Source organism: Lolium rigidum, chromosome 6 (assembly GCF_022539505.1).
Source record: "Lolium rigidum isolate FL_2022 chromosome 6, APGP_CSIRO_Lrig_0.1, whole genome shotgun sequence".
In the NCBI taxonomy this organism is placed as follows: Eukaryota; Viridiplantae; Streptophyta; class Magnoliopsida; order Poales; family Poaceae; genus Lolium; species Lolium rigidum.
The window spans coordinates 186759472-186777961 of record NC_061513.1 but is presented as its reverse complement, the minus strand read 5'-3'; the positions used below and the strand labels follow the sequence as shown (position 1 = coordinate 186777961).

Here is an 18490-nt window from a genome sequence, read left to right as displayed (position 1 = left end):
AGCATAAATAGAAAAAGTAGCGCAATTTGGATATTCCTCTTCATTTCTACACAATTGAAACATCATGTACAATATCGAATTGGACCTGAGATGTAATCTTCTTTGACCGCTTGTTTCTGAAAAAGTAGCGCAATTTGGCTATTTCTATTTATTTCTACACAATTGAAACATTTAAACATTAGCAATTTAGTGATTTTATGTGTTCTTCATCATTACAAGACTTAACATTCAGAGAACAGACATACAGAGAGAGAGACATGTACAGACAGATATCTAACCATCGTATAGAGACAGCTCTAGACAGATATCTCACGTGTACAGTACAGAGAAATAGCTGAAAATGCTCAATAGCATGGGTCTTGTGGAGTTCTGGTTGCGGTCTCGGTGGGAAGATCAGGGCCTCAGGGGCGGCGCTCGGCGTTCAGTGCGGCGGCCTGGGCCGGCGGTCAGTGCGGCACTGCGGCGGCGGGGCTGGGCGGGCGAGCGCCGGGCGGATAGCCGAACTGGGCAGAGACTGGGAGGGCGGCGGGCAGAGTCGAGGGCGGGCGGGGCCGGCGGGAAGTGGCGGCGCCGGGGCCGGGGCAGCGGGCGGCGGCGGTCGGGGCGTGGCCGCGAATGCGTGTGGGGAATCGCGGGGAACGGAGGAAGTGCCCTGACTAGAGCCTCGTCCTCGACCTCGACGCAGACGCTGTCTTCACGAATTGGGCTTTTTTCCATGGGGTATTATTTGGGCCGGCCGAATTTCTGGGTGGGCCACGGCCCCCTCGGCCCCCCCGCTGCGTCCGCCCATGACTAGTGGCGATGTGACGACCGTGATAGCCACGGACCAGAAGAGGTTCGCAACGCTCCCAACATTTCTTTTGCAATGTTTGTGCAAGGTTCCTTGTGACCACCTGACACATGGCCATTGCTCTTAGAGCATCCACCGCCCCGAATGCCGCCTCAGTGGTTTTTCGGAGCGCCCACTCAAAAAAGGGGGCTTCCATTGGCCCTCGCAAGTCATTATCGCATTGGCTGCATCAGAATCTCTGTCCGGCAGCCTCACACTCACCCAACCTAAACACAAGGCAAAGAGACTAGGATGGTTGAAAGCATCGACTCTATGCATTACGATAGAAGAATTATCTATTCACTTAATAGAGGACGTACAACGTCATACTTCGAGAACACATGGGCGGTGCTTTGAATCCAATCCACAACAACAGGTGTCGAAAGTCGAATGCTGAACGCTAGTATCATAGAGACGGCATGTACCCAAGCACCAAAAGACGTGGAACGTTAGTGACCAAACTGTGGCTGGGTAAACTCCGCCCTTGCACGGAGGGCTGGGGAACTTGTAGTCCACGTCTAATTCATGATTACACATGACCGCAGCTAAGTGCAGATGGCATCAACAAACGTTACTCTACGAAGGACGGCATATAAAGGCCACAAAACTAACCAGACCTACCACGAAATCACATGCTACAGTTAAGCAGAACAGAGACTTTATAGCATCTACCAGAATACTGCTTCAATGCAGTCAAATGCTGCTTTTGAACACGCTGTAATCAGGAATTATGTACAAAGTGTTGCATAATCACCTGGCGATACAGAGATGGCCGTCTAGTAAGTCAGGTTGACTCCGCGCTAAAAAGGTTGACTCCACGCAGAACATCCTTTTTATCAATCGCAGTTCACGTTTAACCAGAGTTTCATTCAAGAAAGGCATCATCTACAGCTCGTCGCGGGGTACTGCCTTAGCAGCCATAGCATGCTGGTGCTCAAGCAGGTAGCGACAAACGAGTGACGCCTGCATGGCCGCACCGTAAGGTAGAACATCCTCATTGATGGTGAAGTAGGGTGAGTGATGCGGTGCCTGCGGGCCGCGGGTTTCGTTGAGCATTCCCAAAAAGTAGTAGTATGTTCTGGGAACGGCCTCAGCATAGAAGGCGAAGTCCTCGGAACCCATCAGTGGCTGCCTGTCTATCACGTTGCTGGGGCCAACCATCTCGCCAGCCACCTTCGCAAAGAAATCATGGAGCTCTGGGTCATTGATCGTTGGGGGGAAGAAAGGTTTATCTTTGTTCATGAAGTCCACCACAGCGCTGCAACGCTGGACAGATGCCTGTGACACTATGACCTGAGACAAGAAGGATGCCACATGCATTAGGATTTATCGACGAATTCAAAATGCAAAGTCTCACACTCAGCGGGCATGGCCGAGCAATGTGAATCTTCTTTAAATAGAAAAAAACTAACGTGATTTGTAATGCGTAGTACTATAATGTGAATCCTCTTTAAAATAGAAAATATTATCTAAATCACATTATTTTGTTAATATATTACAGTTCTATAAGTATTTTGTCGGCATAATCATTCATGATAAAACCAACACCGAAAGATACGTCCTCTCTACAAACGCCGAATGGTGCAGCTTTCTAAATGAAAAAAAACATAGTAACCGGGGGACAGACTGATCACAAGCTCATTGTTAACTGATTAATTATTTAAAGCGGAGCTGTTGTAAATCTGTGCACAAACTGCAATGTTTAATCATCAACTTGATATTTTAATTATAAAACATTTAATCCAAGAATTCAAGCCCCAACAGTAATATTTAAGTCGATTTTGTTTCATTGTTTCTTTATTTTTTTCAAGAGCCAATAATTCGGAACTGAATGACCAGATAACCGACAGAAAATTCCCGAAGTTACAATACTGTTACCTCTTCGATCCGCTGCTTCAACTGATCAAAACTCTCCTTCAAAAAGGCTCGGAAGGTACCACCTATTGTGACAGAATCAGGGATGACATTGAAGGCTCCACCACCTTGAAATTTTCCAACTGTTACTACCTGCAGAACAAATCCAACAAAAGAAGGGGAAATTGGATGTTGGAGTACACATGAATGACTAGGGATACTAACAGAATGATTAGGGCTATCAGTTTATCACCAATTATAAAATAATAAATACCTATAGGCAGCCACTGGAAAAACTTATGAAACATAACCAGGGAACATTGTTAATAGATGATCTATATTTATAGGACTGTCATGTGCAGAATATCGTTTCATCAACAAACAGTTCAGGAGTCCAAGTCAAAACAGTTATGAATTTACATAATAGACAGCTAAGCATTTTATGGTAGTTAGAGGGTATATTAGGAGCAGACAGCTTCCTTGGCCTGCAATAAATCAAAACTAAAAGTTTTTTATGGGCTTGTTAATCCTAAAAATCCTGGCAGTTTTGATTATCAAATAATGGGTCTGCCGACACAACATTTATTTTCCTGGTGAAATTCTCCAGGTAAGTTACTTTGTGGTGGGGTACTGGAAAAACTATCGCTGAAGCCATAGTTAATGTTGTGGAAAACTAAATAATGTTGCTCAAACATTAAAAAATCTGGGTTTGTAAATTGATTCTAACAATGTCTCAGGCTTATTAATTGAGTATAACAAATAATCTCAGTCTTATAAATCATAGCTAAGCACTATCTGTACTATAACTATGCATGAACAAGATAACCATATTGTACCAGATATAATATGTACAACACAAAAAAGGGCGTACCCAGTGCTGAAAGCTCCCACACATTGTAGGGTTATCATTTCCAGGCCATAAACTTTAGACATTTAATTTGGGTGGTCACTAAAATCTTGTATAATATGCCCATCTTAGTTGCAAAGGAGTCATTTTAGGATATCTTCTCTACTACTTAAAAAGAACAAACGTGTTCCCCCTTCTCCCCCAGTTTGGTCGTCCTCCCGTTTCGTATGCTCCTCACGCGCCTACCTGGGCTGGGCCAACATGGGCCGTCGCCCTAATTCAGTCACACCTCCACCTTGCACGCATGTGCTTCCACTTTCCTCAAGCGTGGCCGCCGCCATCCTCAAGTCGTACACAAAATAGGATGAGCGTCCCTTGGCCACTGCCGCTCCGCCGGAGACGGCACTCCCCATGGCGGACGGCTCCTCGCAGGAATCCATGGCCACCACCGCCGCTCTGCCGGAGACGGCGTTCAGATCCAGCTTCCCCGCCAGCAGCCCCCACTCGGCCCGAGCCCTTGCCGCACTCGCTCTGGTGGTGCCCCCAATCGAACTCCGCCGAAACCCTTGGTTCGCCGTTGGGAGGTGTGCACGGGGGGAGGTAGTGGGGGAAGACCGGGATTCCCTGGGAGTTCAATGTTGAGGTGTATTGCTCCATGGACGCGCGAATCCAGGTCGAGGAAGCGGGGCTGGCGGGTGTTGGTGGCCTCGGGGGAGGAGCAGACGAGGTGGACTTGCCGGTGTGATGGTGGTGTCAAGGTGGGAGAAGAAGAGGGCGATGAATTTGAAGGAGGATGCAGAGGAGGAGGAGGACAACCTCTTCGATCCAGCGATCACCGTGAGTCTTGCTATCGGCATGATGTGCCAGAACTGCTTCCGCGATGTGATTCCACCACTACAGCGCCTTCTCCAGGTAAATGATGTTAACAATCCTCCCACGGACAGCCAATTGAGTAAATTCTTTCTTATTTCCTTATGTAGTTGTAAGAGAAAATAGAATGGAAAATAATATCAAAAAACTGCAGTGAAGCAAATGGTGCATCAGCTCATTCAGATTATGGCAGCACATGGCACTCCTGGCATACGGTACGCTGTAATTTAATTCTTCAATTCAGTTTCGTGAATTCTTTCTTATGCAGTTAATCACTCATGTACACAATATATATTCAAAAAAATTTGGCTGAGCAAGGGACTATGTGCTCACCATTTGCCACTTAACAAATAATAAATCTTGTTTTAGAAAAATACAAACAGTGATATGATTGTTTTTTTGCATCTATAAGTATATGTTGGATTCTTGCAATGTTGTGAGAGAAGATATGCAGGGAGAAGGATAGTCATCCCAGCTCTGGGAAGATGTTCATCATGCTGATGGGTAAATACCTCTATCATAAACAACAACTATTATATTTTAGAAGATAATTCTATATCTGCGTGTTGGTTTTGTTCTATATCAACCTGCTTGACCGCTGTTTTGCGTGTGTTTTACATTTACACGACACCCTTATGCCCGCAGTAGCAGCTATTTCAAAATCAAAAGTAGTAATCGTTATGAGTTACTCAATGTGGCTAAATATGGTTGGATTCGGCTTATCAGCAACAATATCATGGACATAGTTTTTAGGTAATTTTAGGTCATGTGAGAATATACCAGGGTGCTCCAAATTCCACCTGGATTTTTCTCTTGGATTATGATGTCTCATGAAATTCTTTTATAGTTCATCTATACAAAAACCTTGTGTATGAAGTTCGATTGATAATTTGATATGCACTTTTCTCTAATTTCCAGTTCTACAATTCAGTTTGTTTTCGCAGTTGGCAAAGAGCGATATTCAATGAGTATCCTAACTATTGAATTCAGTACTTCATTAAAGATTTTCTTTTCGTTCCTGAACTTTGTTTAGTCCAAGCTTGGGCGCTGCTATGCTGCTTCGCTCCTTCCTCCCTGACACCTCATTGTCCCTATTTTTATCCTCTTTTCAGGAATGTCTACTAGACTGCTTTAATTCTATGCTGAAATGCTCCTACCTTCTAATGAATTGAAAGAAACACATGCAGGTAATGTATGCATGCAAGGAGTATTTACATAATTTGTATTTTATTTAAATGCTTTACTGCATATCTATATTTGACAGATCATTGTTGATGCAGGACAATGGGAGAAATCTCTACAGATCTGTGTCGATGTTTGCACTGCAGTTGGAGCCATATTTTTTATCCTGGAAAACACTATTGTTACTATGACTGAGCAACAGACCAAGCTAAAGTACATCCAAGAGATCAATAGATAATTAACTCAAGAAGAAGAAAAGATCAATAGATCAAGTAGCATCGCTTGCTTTCTTAGTCCTCCCAATAAAAACAGTAAGGTTAGGTATGACTTCTATTCACCTTCCTCAGCCTGTTTTGGTTTTCACATGCTTTTTGATCAGTGGTGAAATTTTATAGGGAACAAAGAAAACACCTACATATTTGCTAGCAAATCATGCTAATTTATTACTTTATATATGGTTGTGGTTCTCCTAATGGTGGATGACTAAACGTATTTACTACAATAATAAGGCTAATGTTGAATGGCTAAACCAATTTACTCAGTGGCTTAGGGGAAATCGCTACTCTGCTTAAGTTAATTTATGATGATGCCTTGTGAACATCGTTCTCTCTCAGTTAGTTGACATAAAGGGAATTTTAACAGAGTTGGTTCAGGTTTTGCTTGATGAGACTGTGATAAGATGCTCATTGTACTTGATTTTTTTCACCAGGCTTATTGGGAAGAAACACTACTCGGATGAGTTTGTCGTGGGTGGGTATAAATGGTGAGCCCTTGGCTTCTTCACTTATCAGACTAGCAGGTGCAGGATGTTTTTACAATGTTTTATCTATGTAACTTCCATGTCTTTGATGCAAACATGTTCTTATTATCCATAAGGGGAATTACGTGGAGCACTTATCGATGTACTTGGATGTTACCGACTTGGCCGATCTGCTCAATTTTCAGGATGAAACTCATCCAATGATACTACAGTATGTAGTAAATAAAGAGGTTAGTAAGAATATCCTCAGATAATTTTTATTTACAAGGACTTCAACTGATATTGGTGCTCACATATTTGAACTTATTCTTAGATATTATTTACAATAAAGAGGGTAGATACCAAAGCCTTTCGAGTATTGAAATGTAGTTAGGCAACCAATGTTGAAGTAATAATTTCTTGTGCATGAATTCTTAAACAAAGTGTGTCCATTTTCCTTGGGTATATATACACTGTTTACTCACTATAATCTGCATATGATCAATAATTGCAGATTTTGCATCCTTTGTACTTGATGTTTTTTAAGGAGGGCAGTCTATTGACCACTGTGGCATGGATTTTTTTTATATAGATAATCATTGTTTTATCTGCTCTTGCTGTCTTATAGTCACCATCTTTGAGTTGTGAAGCAGTGGCTGTTAGCAAGAGTAGTTGCAGTGATGATTAAAATTCATGTTCGATTTAGCAGTGAGGAATTTTGGGTAAATTACCTTCGTAGATTTCACGACTGAGAGGCCAAGGGATCACAAGAAGCAGGTGCTATCAGCTGACAAAGGAGCTTGGGCGTGTTCGGCACCCGTGCGTGGTGGCGCTCTGAGCTGCTTCTCCTTGGCCTGGAAGAAGGCTCTTCTCCTCTTCCACGGTTAGTCAGTATCAAATCTGCGTGGCCATCTTGTTTCCACTACTGCATATGGGATGATTGACATGTTGTACTCCATTGACTAAAATAGACCAGGTAGTTTCAGTTCAAGTTATTCAGTTAGCCAAGGTAGTTTTAGCCAAACTCAGAGGTATCTATGCTTCGCCCAGCTCATGCTTAATGTCATATGGTTTACACTTTACACCCATCTAAGATGTGGGTGCTAATTGCTACTTGTACTCATGAAGTAGGATTAGTTCTTTCATTCTGATTTAGAGTAGGGTAGAGTGGATTTAGGTTTCCACTATTAATTTTTCTGTGATGTTCGAATTTTTGTGTATCTTGGGAATGTATTAGTCTTTGTTTGCTGCATTCCAAACAGTGGTTGTTGAACATGTTTGGCTCTGTAGCTAGCAGGGACAAATTAATTATTAAGCGATACTATGGCTGGTTGAGCTAGATCTATTGTTTGATGTTTATTTTCTGTTGTTCTGTAGCCAGTTAGGCGTGAAGTTAGTGAATCTGGAAGTGCTTTGAATCTGGAAGTGCTTTAGCGGTTGATGCTCTCTCCATGGTTAAACATGTTCTACTAGCAAAGAGGTATGGTGCAAACATTATTGTAGCTGGTACAATCTCAGTTGTTCTGAAACGCTGTTATTTCTTTGTTTAGCTCTTGAGCATAGGCGTTTACATAGCTTAATTTTCTTTTGCATCTACTCTCAATTTCAGTAATTGAGGATAAGCCAAAGGAATCATTCCTGGAGCATGATACTCAAATGTCAAGCATTAGATGGCACCTTTCTGAAGGTTAGAACCATTTCAATACAATGACTACTTAGTCAACTGGGGTACAAATATGAATCAGTCCATGCAAGATCAAATTGGCAAGTTACAGGTGAGTGAGACAGAACTTTTGCTAGCTTGCCAAATGCACTTTCTGCTTATTCGTGTGCATTTCCTTTTAGAGCATCATGAGAATCATGTTCTATTTTTCTTCATTTCTTGATTGCAAATAGAGTTGTCTGGTATCCTCTCGTGGTCAGCGAGAAATTGTCCATCTCCTAAGCACTGCCAGACCTTTTTTTGCTCCTGATCCACCCATGTTGGAAGAGTACTGATATTGAGAAACTAAAGTCTACAATCCTACGAAGTTTGTTTGGGAAGTATAGGGAAGCCTTTAATCTATGAGATACTGGAGAAGCCAGCCAGTAGCAGCGTTATATGCTTTTCTAAGATAGCTCTCATTTATTTTTCCGGATGCATGTTCTCAGGTTATGTCTCTTTCTGTTTTGGTCCTACCTCTTCACTTCTGTCAAAGGTAAATTAAGCAGCTCATTCTGTTTTAGCTGTTGCATCTTTGATGAAAAGTAGAACCCCTTTTAGCTTGTCTATAATGTTTGCGTGTGTGCTCAAATTTTCTACCATTTGTGAGGTATCCTGTAATTTTCATATACAACTACAAATTACAGATGAATTTTCTTTGTATTCCCCAACTAAAGTTCCAGTTCATTGCACTGTTGACATACATTGTTAATATTAGTTTATACTTTTAATAGCTACCCGACTGTAGTTATTTATATTGTCTTGAAGATGAACCTTCTATTATCCAGAAACTTACGCTGGCTGATAAAGAACCATTCACGGTTCGGTTTGAATTTGCAACACTTTGAAAGGAAAATTGATTATACGTACATACTACATAATCTGGGAACCTTTTTAATATTCAACTGATAGTTTATTAATTATCTTTCATCCTGAACAAATGCATTATTTCTATATCATCAATATGGATCAACAACGGTATATATATCATCAATATACTAATTTCTTTAATTTGTTGTGAACTCTCATGATATTTAAAGTCACAAATAGGAGGACTTCATTGGAGAAAAGAAAGTTTGGTGGGAAGGAGAATAGAGGAGTGAGATGTCATGGGAGCACCAATATAAAGCCGTGAGCTTCTCATTACCTAATAGTTAGATGACTTGATTTATTTTATAGATACATGAGGAAGATTTTTCACTACTTCAGAAACGAACCGTGAATTGTCCATGTGTTGGTAATATAGCTAGGAGCTGCAATGTATTAAAGAGATTCTCTTGATATCAACCATACCCAACTAATAATTTAGTCAATTGAGCATTTCTATTGGCTTCTATAGATGAACGAACAATTTGAAGAATGATACTTTGAAAAGAACTATTGTATTCCGCACCGTTGTTTTGCTATAGATGTTAAAGCATAGCTGTCATGTCAAAATTTTGTATATTACTATTTTTTCTGGCTTATTTCTATGTATAACTTGTCAATGTGTCTGGCGTTTTTTCTCTCGGCTGAAACTTCTGGATGTGTTCAAGTGCTCTGGCATCTTACCCTGATAATGTTTATTTTTTATTTGCTGCATAAAGTATGTGACATATGCAGCTGTCTAGCATTTGGTGTAATACAAAAATGTGTATTTCGACTTTGAAGTTAAGGATATATTGTTTTATAATGTATATATTTTTGGTACTTGACAAAAGAGCTATGATGTTTGACATACAAGAATTTGAAATTTAGGGTTGCAAATATGTTTGATGATATTTATATTAGTCAGCTTGCATTGCACGTGTAAGCTTACTATAAGTGTTATGATTTAGATTGCTTATCTTTTCAATGAGAGACCTGAAGGCCAACCTTCCTATATGCCACTATGGAAAAAGTAAATTTAAAGACAAATCGCTCTCAACTTTTACCAACATCCAACCTAGACGAGCACTGATCGAAACAAAATAAAACATGTTGCGTGGATAAAAGAACGAGTTTTCTTACCAGATTTCTCCTCCGGCGCCTCTAGACGAGGCGGCGTTCCTCCACCGCCCATGGATGCGTTGGAATCAACACCACCACCTGCGCCCTTCCTCCGTGATCAGGTGCATGGAACCTCGTTGCCTTCCCAACGCGAGGGCATCGAGTTCATTGCTTGGCATCAGTTGGGCGGACCCTGACGCGGTGCATTGGACCTTGCCGCCTTCGCCGCCGGAGGCGTCATTGGGCGCGTGTTGGCTGCACCCCGACAGGTGCAGGTGACCTGCCCGTATTCTCCATGGAAGTCCGCACTTTGTCCTCCGCCATCAGTCGCCACGCTCCGCGGTAGCTAGGGTCTGTGTTGGCAATGTGGATTTTGGGGATTGAAGGATGGCACAGGTTGGTTTAGCCTGTGTGTGTGTGGCTCTCGTGCACGCTCGGCCGCAGAAGGTGCTGAGCTGGGTTGGCTTCCAGCCTGGCTCGGTCGTTTCCTTTTTTCATTTTTCTTTTCTTGCTTTGATTTTTTCTGTTATTACTTTCTTTTTCGGTGAGTTGTAAATTAATATGTGCATTGAGAAATGAAACTTGAGTACCCGTGGCAATGCACGGGCATTTGAACTAGTACAAATCCTATTTTAGCTATAGCATAGCATTCTATTGCACATCCATGGCTATATTTACGGGTTCTTTTGGCATAACTTTGCCTTTAACGTCTCCAAATGCTTAGAACTACGGTACTTTTTGGCATGGCTGATTATTACTAACTCGGGAAGATAATGAAATTCGCACATCATAATTAACCTGGTGGTGACTGGAACAATTAAAACCCAAGTACATTCCTTGTTTGGTAGTTGGACCCATAAAACACTACATAACTGATCTATCATCAATGCGAACTCCACGAAATGTAAATCACGTAATCATGGTCAAAGAACTATGTGAATCATATAAAAACGTTAAATAAATTAAGTAGCTCAAGGATTGAATAGCACCTGTGAATCCAAGGGGTCAGCTTCTCGGGAAACAAGCTGTTGAAGGCTTACAATAACACTGGAAGCAGCCAGAATTGGATCGATAGTGTGATGAGGAAGTGCAGCATGCCCTCCCTTTCCACTTATTACTGCCTCAAAAAATCCACTCCCTGCCATTATAGGTCCGGGCCTAGATGCCACCACACCAATGGGCACAATGTCAGCTACATGAATCCCAAACATGGCCTCTATGTTTTCCACAGCTCCAGCTTCTAACATTTTCTTTGCCCCACCACCACCTTCCTCAGCTGGTTGGAAAAGGAGAACTACAGTACCCTGCGGTAAAAAAGAAGACAAATGTAAAATAAATGCAGGTAAAAAATTCCATGTCTATGAGATTCTTTTTCCATGAATAGCAAGATGTTGACATAATTAAACATAGGCAGTCACATGGTTCAGTTTGTACATCACTGAACTGAGACCTAACTAGGGAGTGGGGACCAAACAATTCTTGGACTAGCTGTATGCTGTCTGACCAAAGCAACATATCAATTATTGAACAACCAAATGCACATGCACATTTTCCACATAGTGTCATACGAAATTCCTAACAGGAAGGCTTTCTGAAATATGAAACAGTGAATCACCAAAACTGCACATCTCTTGAAAATAATTGAGGACATACGAAACCAAAATCATTGCACTTGTCAACTGCCAAAATCTCCAAAGCAGTTCAGGAAAACTCAATGGTGGAGTGGACAAAGCAAATACCAAAATCCTATCGGCTATAGTTAATCAAACAAAACAAAATTATCATAACCAGCATACAGAATCAGGTTATATCTGAATCATGAAAGTCCGTATATACACCAAAGTAGCATGTCACCGCATTCTTTGACATGAGCATCAAACCGTTGCAATTTGGTTCCATCAAATTTCATACTCCCTCCGTTATTATTTAGTTCGTGCTCTGGGTTTAGTCAAAGTCAAACTTTGTTAAGTTTGATCTAGTATATGGAAAAAATATCAATAACCATAATGCCAAATGCATATAATACGAAAATAGAGTTTATGATGATTTTAATAATATATATTTTACATTATAGATGTTAATATTCCTTTCTAAATATTTAGCCAAAGTTTACTAATTTTGACTTTGACTAAACCCAGAATGCAACCTAATTGTGAACGGAGGGAGTAACATTTGTACAAGAAACTTTAAAAAAAACGTGAAACATCAAGCACATGGGTAGGAATAATATTCTGACTAAATTTTCAGAGTATTATTTTTTAGAGGTTGACTGCCTTTTCATGTGAACAATTCGAAAGCAACAATAAAATGATGAAACCTATATTTAAGTGTCAATCTCTAAACACTCTATCGGCATAAAAAAAAATTCAAATCAGCTTGCAAGTTTTCATCTTAAAATGAGAAGTCGCAATCTTTTACAATACATACAGAATTATTAACCAACCTGCAACTCATCACGGAGCTCCTGAAGAATCTTGGCAGAACCCAATAGCATAGCAACATGAGCATCATGGCCACATCCATGCATCTTCCCAGGCACTTTGCTCTTATGTTCCCATTCCACGCTTTCCTGAAGATGCATAAGGGTAACTTAAGTAACATACAGCCTTACTTCAATGTGGGCACAGGGATGCTTACAAAATTTAGCACCAACAGATAATACAAACAAATATCCGGAATAGCAATTATGTGTTTATACACCAACCGTTGGAACAAGATGGCTCTTCAAGATAATGCGCAGGGTAAAAACTAAAAGCAGGTTGACAGAAATTCTGCAGTTCTAGTATAAGAAATATGCGTTTCTACACCAACCGTTGGAAGAAACGAAACAAGATGGCATGTAGATAATCAAATTACAGCGACTAAGTTCAGATATAATCAAATAGTAAATCATGGGACTACGAGCTTGTATAACAATATGGCATAAGGGCATCTCCAACGGGGCGACGCAAATCGGACGCCCAAATTGTCCGCGTGCGTCCGTTTCCGTCGCCCCGCGGACGCGAAAATGACTGTTTTTGTCCGCGCGTCCGTTTGCGCCTGGGGGTGCCTCCAGCGGCCCGACGCATTTGCGCGTCGGCATGAGTTGGGATGTTTGAAAACAACAAAATAAACAGTTTCAACAAGTCCAAATTTTTAAAAGTGTCCATGAAAATAAGACGGTATCCTCTAGGCAATGTCTTCATGGCCAGCCAATGCCCACTGATGCTCAATCAGATCCATTTTGCACACGGCCTCGTCAGTGACTTCTACATTCATATGCAGATAGTCCTCCCAAGATAATGCCCCAGGGATTGGCGCAACCAGCTAACCTTGGAAATCCCAGTGGTGCTCATTGAGGCCATCAGGACGCTCGTTCTCAACGACCATGTTGTGCATGATCACGCAGCATGTCATCACCTCATGCATGGTCTTGAGCGACCATGTTCTTGCCGGGTGACGGACAATTGCCCACCGAGCTTGGAGCACACCAAATCCTCGCTCCACATCTTTCCGGCAAGCCTCTTGCATCTTGGCAAACCTCCTCGTCTTCTCCGAGTTTGGATTACGGACAGTCTTCACCAGTGTGGCCCAGTCAGGGTAGATGCCATCAGCAAGATAATATGGCTTGTCATATGCATTTCCATTGACCTCGTAGCTCACCCGGGCAGCTTTGCCTTGCATAAGCCAGTTGAAAACCGGTGATCGGTGCAACACATTGATGTCGTTGTTGGAACCGGCCATGCCAAAGAATGAATGCCAAATCCATAAATCTTGAGATATGACAGCTTCAAGAATGACAGTCCGTCCCTCCGCATGCCCGTTGTACTGACCCTGCCATCCAAATGGATAGTTCTTCCACTCCCAGTGCATGCAATCTATGCTGCCAATCATTCCCGGGAACCCTCTAGACTCGTTGATAGACAACAGCCGCCTTGTATCCTCAACAGTTGGCTTCCTACAGTAATGTTGTCCGAACACGGCAGTCACGGCTCGGCAAAACCTGTACATGGACTCAAGGCAGGTGCTCTCACCCATTCGAAGATACTCATCGAATATATCAGCAGCCATTCCATATGATAGCATGCGAATAGCTGCGGAGCATTTTTGGTAGGAGGTGAAGCCTAGCGCACGTGTTGCATCAGACCTACTTTTAAAGTAGGGGTCGTAGTTTCTGACACCCCGTAGAATGACCATGAACAGGTCCCTTGATAGGTGCGCGGCGAGGACCGAGCCGACGGCGTGTACTGCGGCGGTGCGGCGTGGCGGCGGCGGGTGAGGTTGGGGAGGTGGCGTCGCACTAGGACAGCAAAGAAGGAGAAAAATAAGCAAATCGAAGCGGTCGATTTCGCTGTCCCTAACGTGCGGGACCGGGTAAGAAAAGGAGGACGCTCAGCGTGACCGCGCAGCGTCCGCGGAGACGCAAACCTGGCGCATATATGGGCCAGGTTTGCGTCGCCGCGGATAGCCCGGTCACTTTGCGTCGCCCTGCTGGAGCAGGGCCCAGACGCATTTTCGGTCTCCGTGGACGCAAACGGTCGCTCAGCGTCCGTTTGCGTCGCCCCATTGGAGATGCCCTAACTGTTTCATCACAATATGGGACAAGGTTGAATACTAGCTTTACTTTATAGGTGCGCATAGGCTACTCACGTGATTCATTCCCACAATAAGCATGAACCTACTCTTGTATGATCCTAGTCAAAAGGATAGGAAACTAGCCAGGATTAGGTTAGTTTATGTCCCTCTTTTTGAATACAAAAGAATAGTTTGCCTCAACCATCTGTCTAGACTAAAAATGTTTGATATACTACCGTTTTTGTATCAGAACTGATAACAATTAAACTTCACATTTCCCTGCTGTCAATTTCAGAGATATGCATCCTCCTGGCTTTAAGATTTCCATAAAATTATCTCCATATTCCGAATTAGTAGAATATGACCACTCGGACACTAGTAACTGAGAGGCGTATTCAAAATATCAGGTTTCGTTTAGGTTTTTTTCTGAAAAATGGTTGCAATCTTACTGCGCTTATATATTGAAATAGGTGCCAAGCGTCATCAAGACCACTTCCTCTAGTAAGATTAACAAAGGGTGCTGAAATTCTACAATTTCGCGCTCGCGGATAAAAATATAAAAATGGATCGGCAGCCGAACCAAGAAATTTCCCCCTACACACCCCAGCAAAGCTGAAACACGATGAGTCAATACAAACATCAAATTCAGGTGCTATCCTAAATTCCTTCCTAACCATAAAGCAGTAGCAAGAAAGGACAGGAGAAAGCAAAGGACAAGTTAGTAACCTGCATGGGGAGGGCGTCCATGTCGGCCCGGAGCGCGACAAAGGGCGGGCCGCCTGTACCGACGGTGGCGACGACGCCGGTGACGGCAAAGGGGTGTCTGTAGGGGATCCCCATGGCGTCGAGCTCCCTTCGCACGAGCTCGCTAGTGGCGAACTCCTCGTAGCCCAGCTCCGGGTTCTCGTGGATCCGCCGCCGCACCCCAACCATCCAGTCCATGAACTCCGCCTCCTTGGCCCGGCGCAGGAGCGCCGCCGGGTCATCTAGCGCCGCTCCGCAGCTCGCCGCCATGGCGGCGAGGAGGAGGGCGGCGCGCAGCAGCAGCATGAGAGGCGAAGCACCCGCGGTCATGGCCAACAGTAAATGAGTTCCGCCGTGGTGTTCTCGGCTTTTGTTAGTTTGGACCCTTGTTGTTTGGAGTATCATCCATCAGGCGAAGCACGCACGAGTGACGTGGGCTAGGCCTCTTCTGCCCCACTTGAGCTTGGTTTGGTTTCATTTCTGCATTTTTTTTTGGTTCCTTTTCCTCTATCCTTTTTGGGTAGTCTTTTGTTTCCAGACGCCTGTTAATTTTCTATTTTTATGCTGGATTGGCTTTCTGGTGTGATGATATATTGGATTAGAGCATCTCCAACAGACGCGCGATATAGGCCGCGCGGTATAAAAACGTCCGATATAGCGCGCGCGGGAGGGAATGTGGCGCTCCAGCAGGCGCGGTAAACGGCGCGGCGCTGTAAAAATTTTAGGGCGCGCGGCGTTTTGCACAAACCGGAGCGGCATATCCGGCGCGTCGGCTACGGCGCGCGGCAACGCTCGTCCAAGCGCGAAAAAGCCAACGGGCTGGAAATTTCCTCCCCCGCGCCGCGCCCTCATTTCCCCACCTACCGCCGGCGCGAAATCCGGTCGCCGCCGGTCGACTCCGCCGCCGCCCCCGCCTCGCGCGCCGCCGCATCGTAGATCCGCGTCGCCCGCACCTCCTCCGGCAGCGGCGGACGCTCCGCCGCACTCTGTGTCCCTCGCGCGCCGCCGGCGACGAGTTGTAGTCGGCGCTCCTTCTCCGCGGCCCCCTCGCGCCACCGTCGCGTTCTCCTCCGCGCAGGCGTCGACATGTCGTCCTCGTCGTCCTCGAGCTTGCTAGCAACATGGCGCGCCCATGGTGCTCGCCCATTTGCTCGCAAGGTATGAACCTCCGCCGGTCGGCCTCTATTACTCGCCAATTATCTACAATAGTTCATAGTGAAGTAATTTTATACATATGTTTGTAGAGTTCATCATATGATTCATCGGATGACGAGTTCGACCAAGAAGAAGAGGAGAACATATCGATACTATTAGCATACCGCGCCGTTAAGAGGCCAAAATTTGGTGGATCGGTGTTCGGTAGACGAAGTTGTGGAGAGAAAGGATTGAAGGGCATGAGAAGTTGATGCGGTCGTATTTCAATGAGAATCCGATTTTCCCCGAAAGCTATTTTCGGCGGCGTTTCCGGATGAGTCTCAACTTGTTCAAGCACATTGCAACGGAGGTCACCAAATATGATCGCTTCTTTGAGCAAAGGAGGAATGCCGCCGGAGAACTTGGTCATAGCACATATCAAAAGGTGACCGCCGCCTTGCGTATGTTGGCATATGGTATACCGGCGGATCTTATTGATGATCATTTGGCCATGGGAGAGAGCACTTCTATCTTGTGTGTGAAGCGCTTTGTCGTTGCAATTGTCAATGTCTTTGGCTCCACATACTTGAGAGCCCCCAATGCTCAAGACACGGCAAGAATTTTGGAGATCAACGCCAACCGGGGGTTCCCGGTATGCTTGGTTCCATTGATTGTATGCATTGGAGTTGGAAGAATTGTCCGGCGGCATGGCATGGACAATTCAAAGGCTACAAGAAGGATGCCACCATAGTACTTGAAGCGGTGGCCGACCAAGAGACTTGGATATGGCATGCTTTCTTTGGAATGCCCGGATCTTGCAATGACATCAATGTTCTTCAACGGTCACCACTAATGACAAGACTTGCAATGCGGGAAGGTCCATTGGTGGAGTTTGAAGCAAATGGCCACAAGTACAACTATGGCTACTTCCTCGCCGACGGCATATATCCAAGGTGGCAAACATTTGTGAAGCCAATTATTCAACCAAGAGGTAAGAAGCAAACCCAATTCCACAATGCACAAGCGGCGGCTAGAAAAGATGTAGAGAGAGCATTTGGGATTTTGCAAGCCCAATTTGCCATTGTGTAATATCCCAGGTTTAGAGACAATAAAATGAGAGAACACCAAAGTGTGCATTGCATTCATGCATAGAAAATCCGGGGAATTTTCGCGCTTCAAATAAAACTTACCACGATGACTCGAAGTTTCACTTGACTTGCTGGAATTGAAGTAGATCATCAAGTCAAGCGCTATAAACTTCACTGTGATCTTTGTTAAAACCTTGTTTTGGGTAGAGATGATTTGATCTATGGTTTAGATCAAATGGAATTATATTTACAACAACACATTCCTTAAGAATCAAACCCTAACTTATTAACACTTAAAAGTTAGAAACTACCTTTGTGTGTAATTTAAATTCACTTATAAATAAGGTAAACCACAGGGTCTAAAGTGCATAAAAGCCACACATTCTTAGTTTAATCATAACTTATTAAGTATATGGAATATCATAAAACTAAATCCATTTACATTACGAATTATAGTTCAAACTATTTGAATAAAACTAACTATGAGTATTTTGAAACTCATATGACCATGCCTTGGTGAAATCAAACACCAACTATCCAAAATGGAGAAATAACCCTCAAACTTAACCTTTTTACCAATATTATAATGTAAATCCAATCAAAGATGGTATGATGACTCATCCACAATAATAAAACCATCCACATGATATTTAGTAGCAAATGCCACTTGGCTATCCAAAAATAAATCATATGAGAGGATAATCTCTATGCCATGTGGGATGAAAATATCTACATGACTTGCTTTCCAAGCTTTGCCACCTCATGCTCAAAGGATTGCTATGGATGAGGGCATGACAACCAAGCACCTTACTCATCAAACCAAATCAAGAGTCACCACCTATGTGTCATGATACTAGAGCTTGCCCAAGCCTATAAATAGAGCCACACCCTTCATCCATTTGCTCATCTTGTAGCATGATACATGTGAACAAACACATAGAGCCACTCCATGTGAATTAGCTAGAATCAAGATGAAGAA

The 18490-nt window shown here is 43.4% G+C and overlaps 1 protein-coding gene across 1 annotated transcript; it reads right to left on the bottom strand.

The window, feature by feature from the left end:
* Positions 1–1470: 1470 nt before the first annotated feature.
* Positions 1471–15678, bottom strand: LOC124666804 (IAA-amino acid hydrolase ILR1-like 1). Its single transcript, XM_047204132.1, has 5 exons — positions 15272–15678; positions 12435–12560; positions 10981–11295; positions 2708–2836; positions 1471–2122 (listed from the first exon to the last, which is right to left on the bottom strand). Exons 1-5 carry the CDS (start codon positions 15617–15619, stop codon positions 1715–1717), a joined length of 1326 nt encoding a protein of 441 aa, XP_047060088.1. The 5' UTR covers positions 15620–15678; the 3' UTR covers positions 1471–1714.
* Between the last annotated feature and the right edge of the window lie 2812 nt (positions 15679–18490).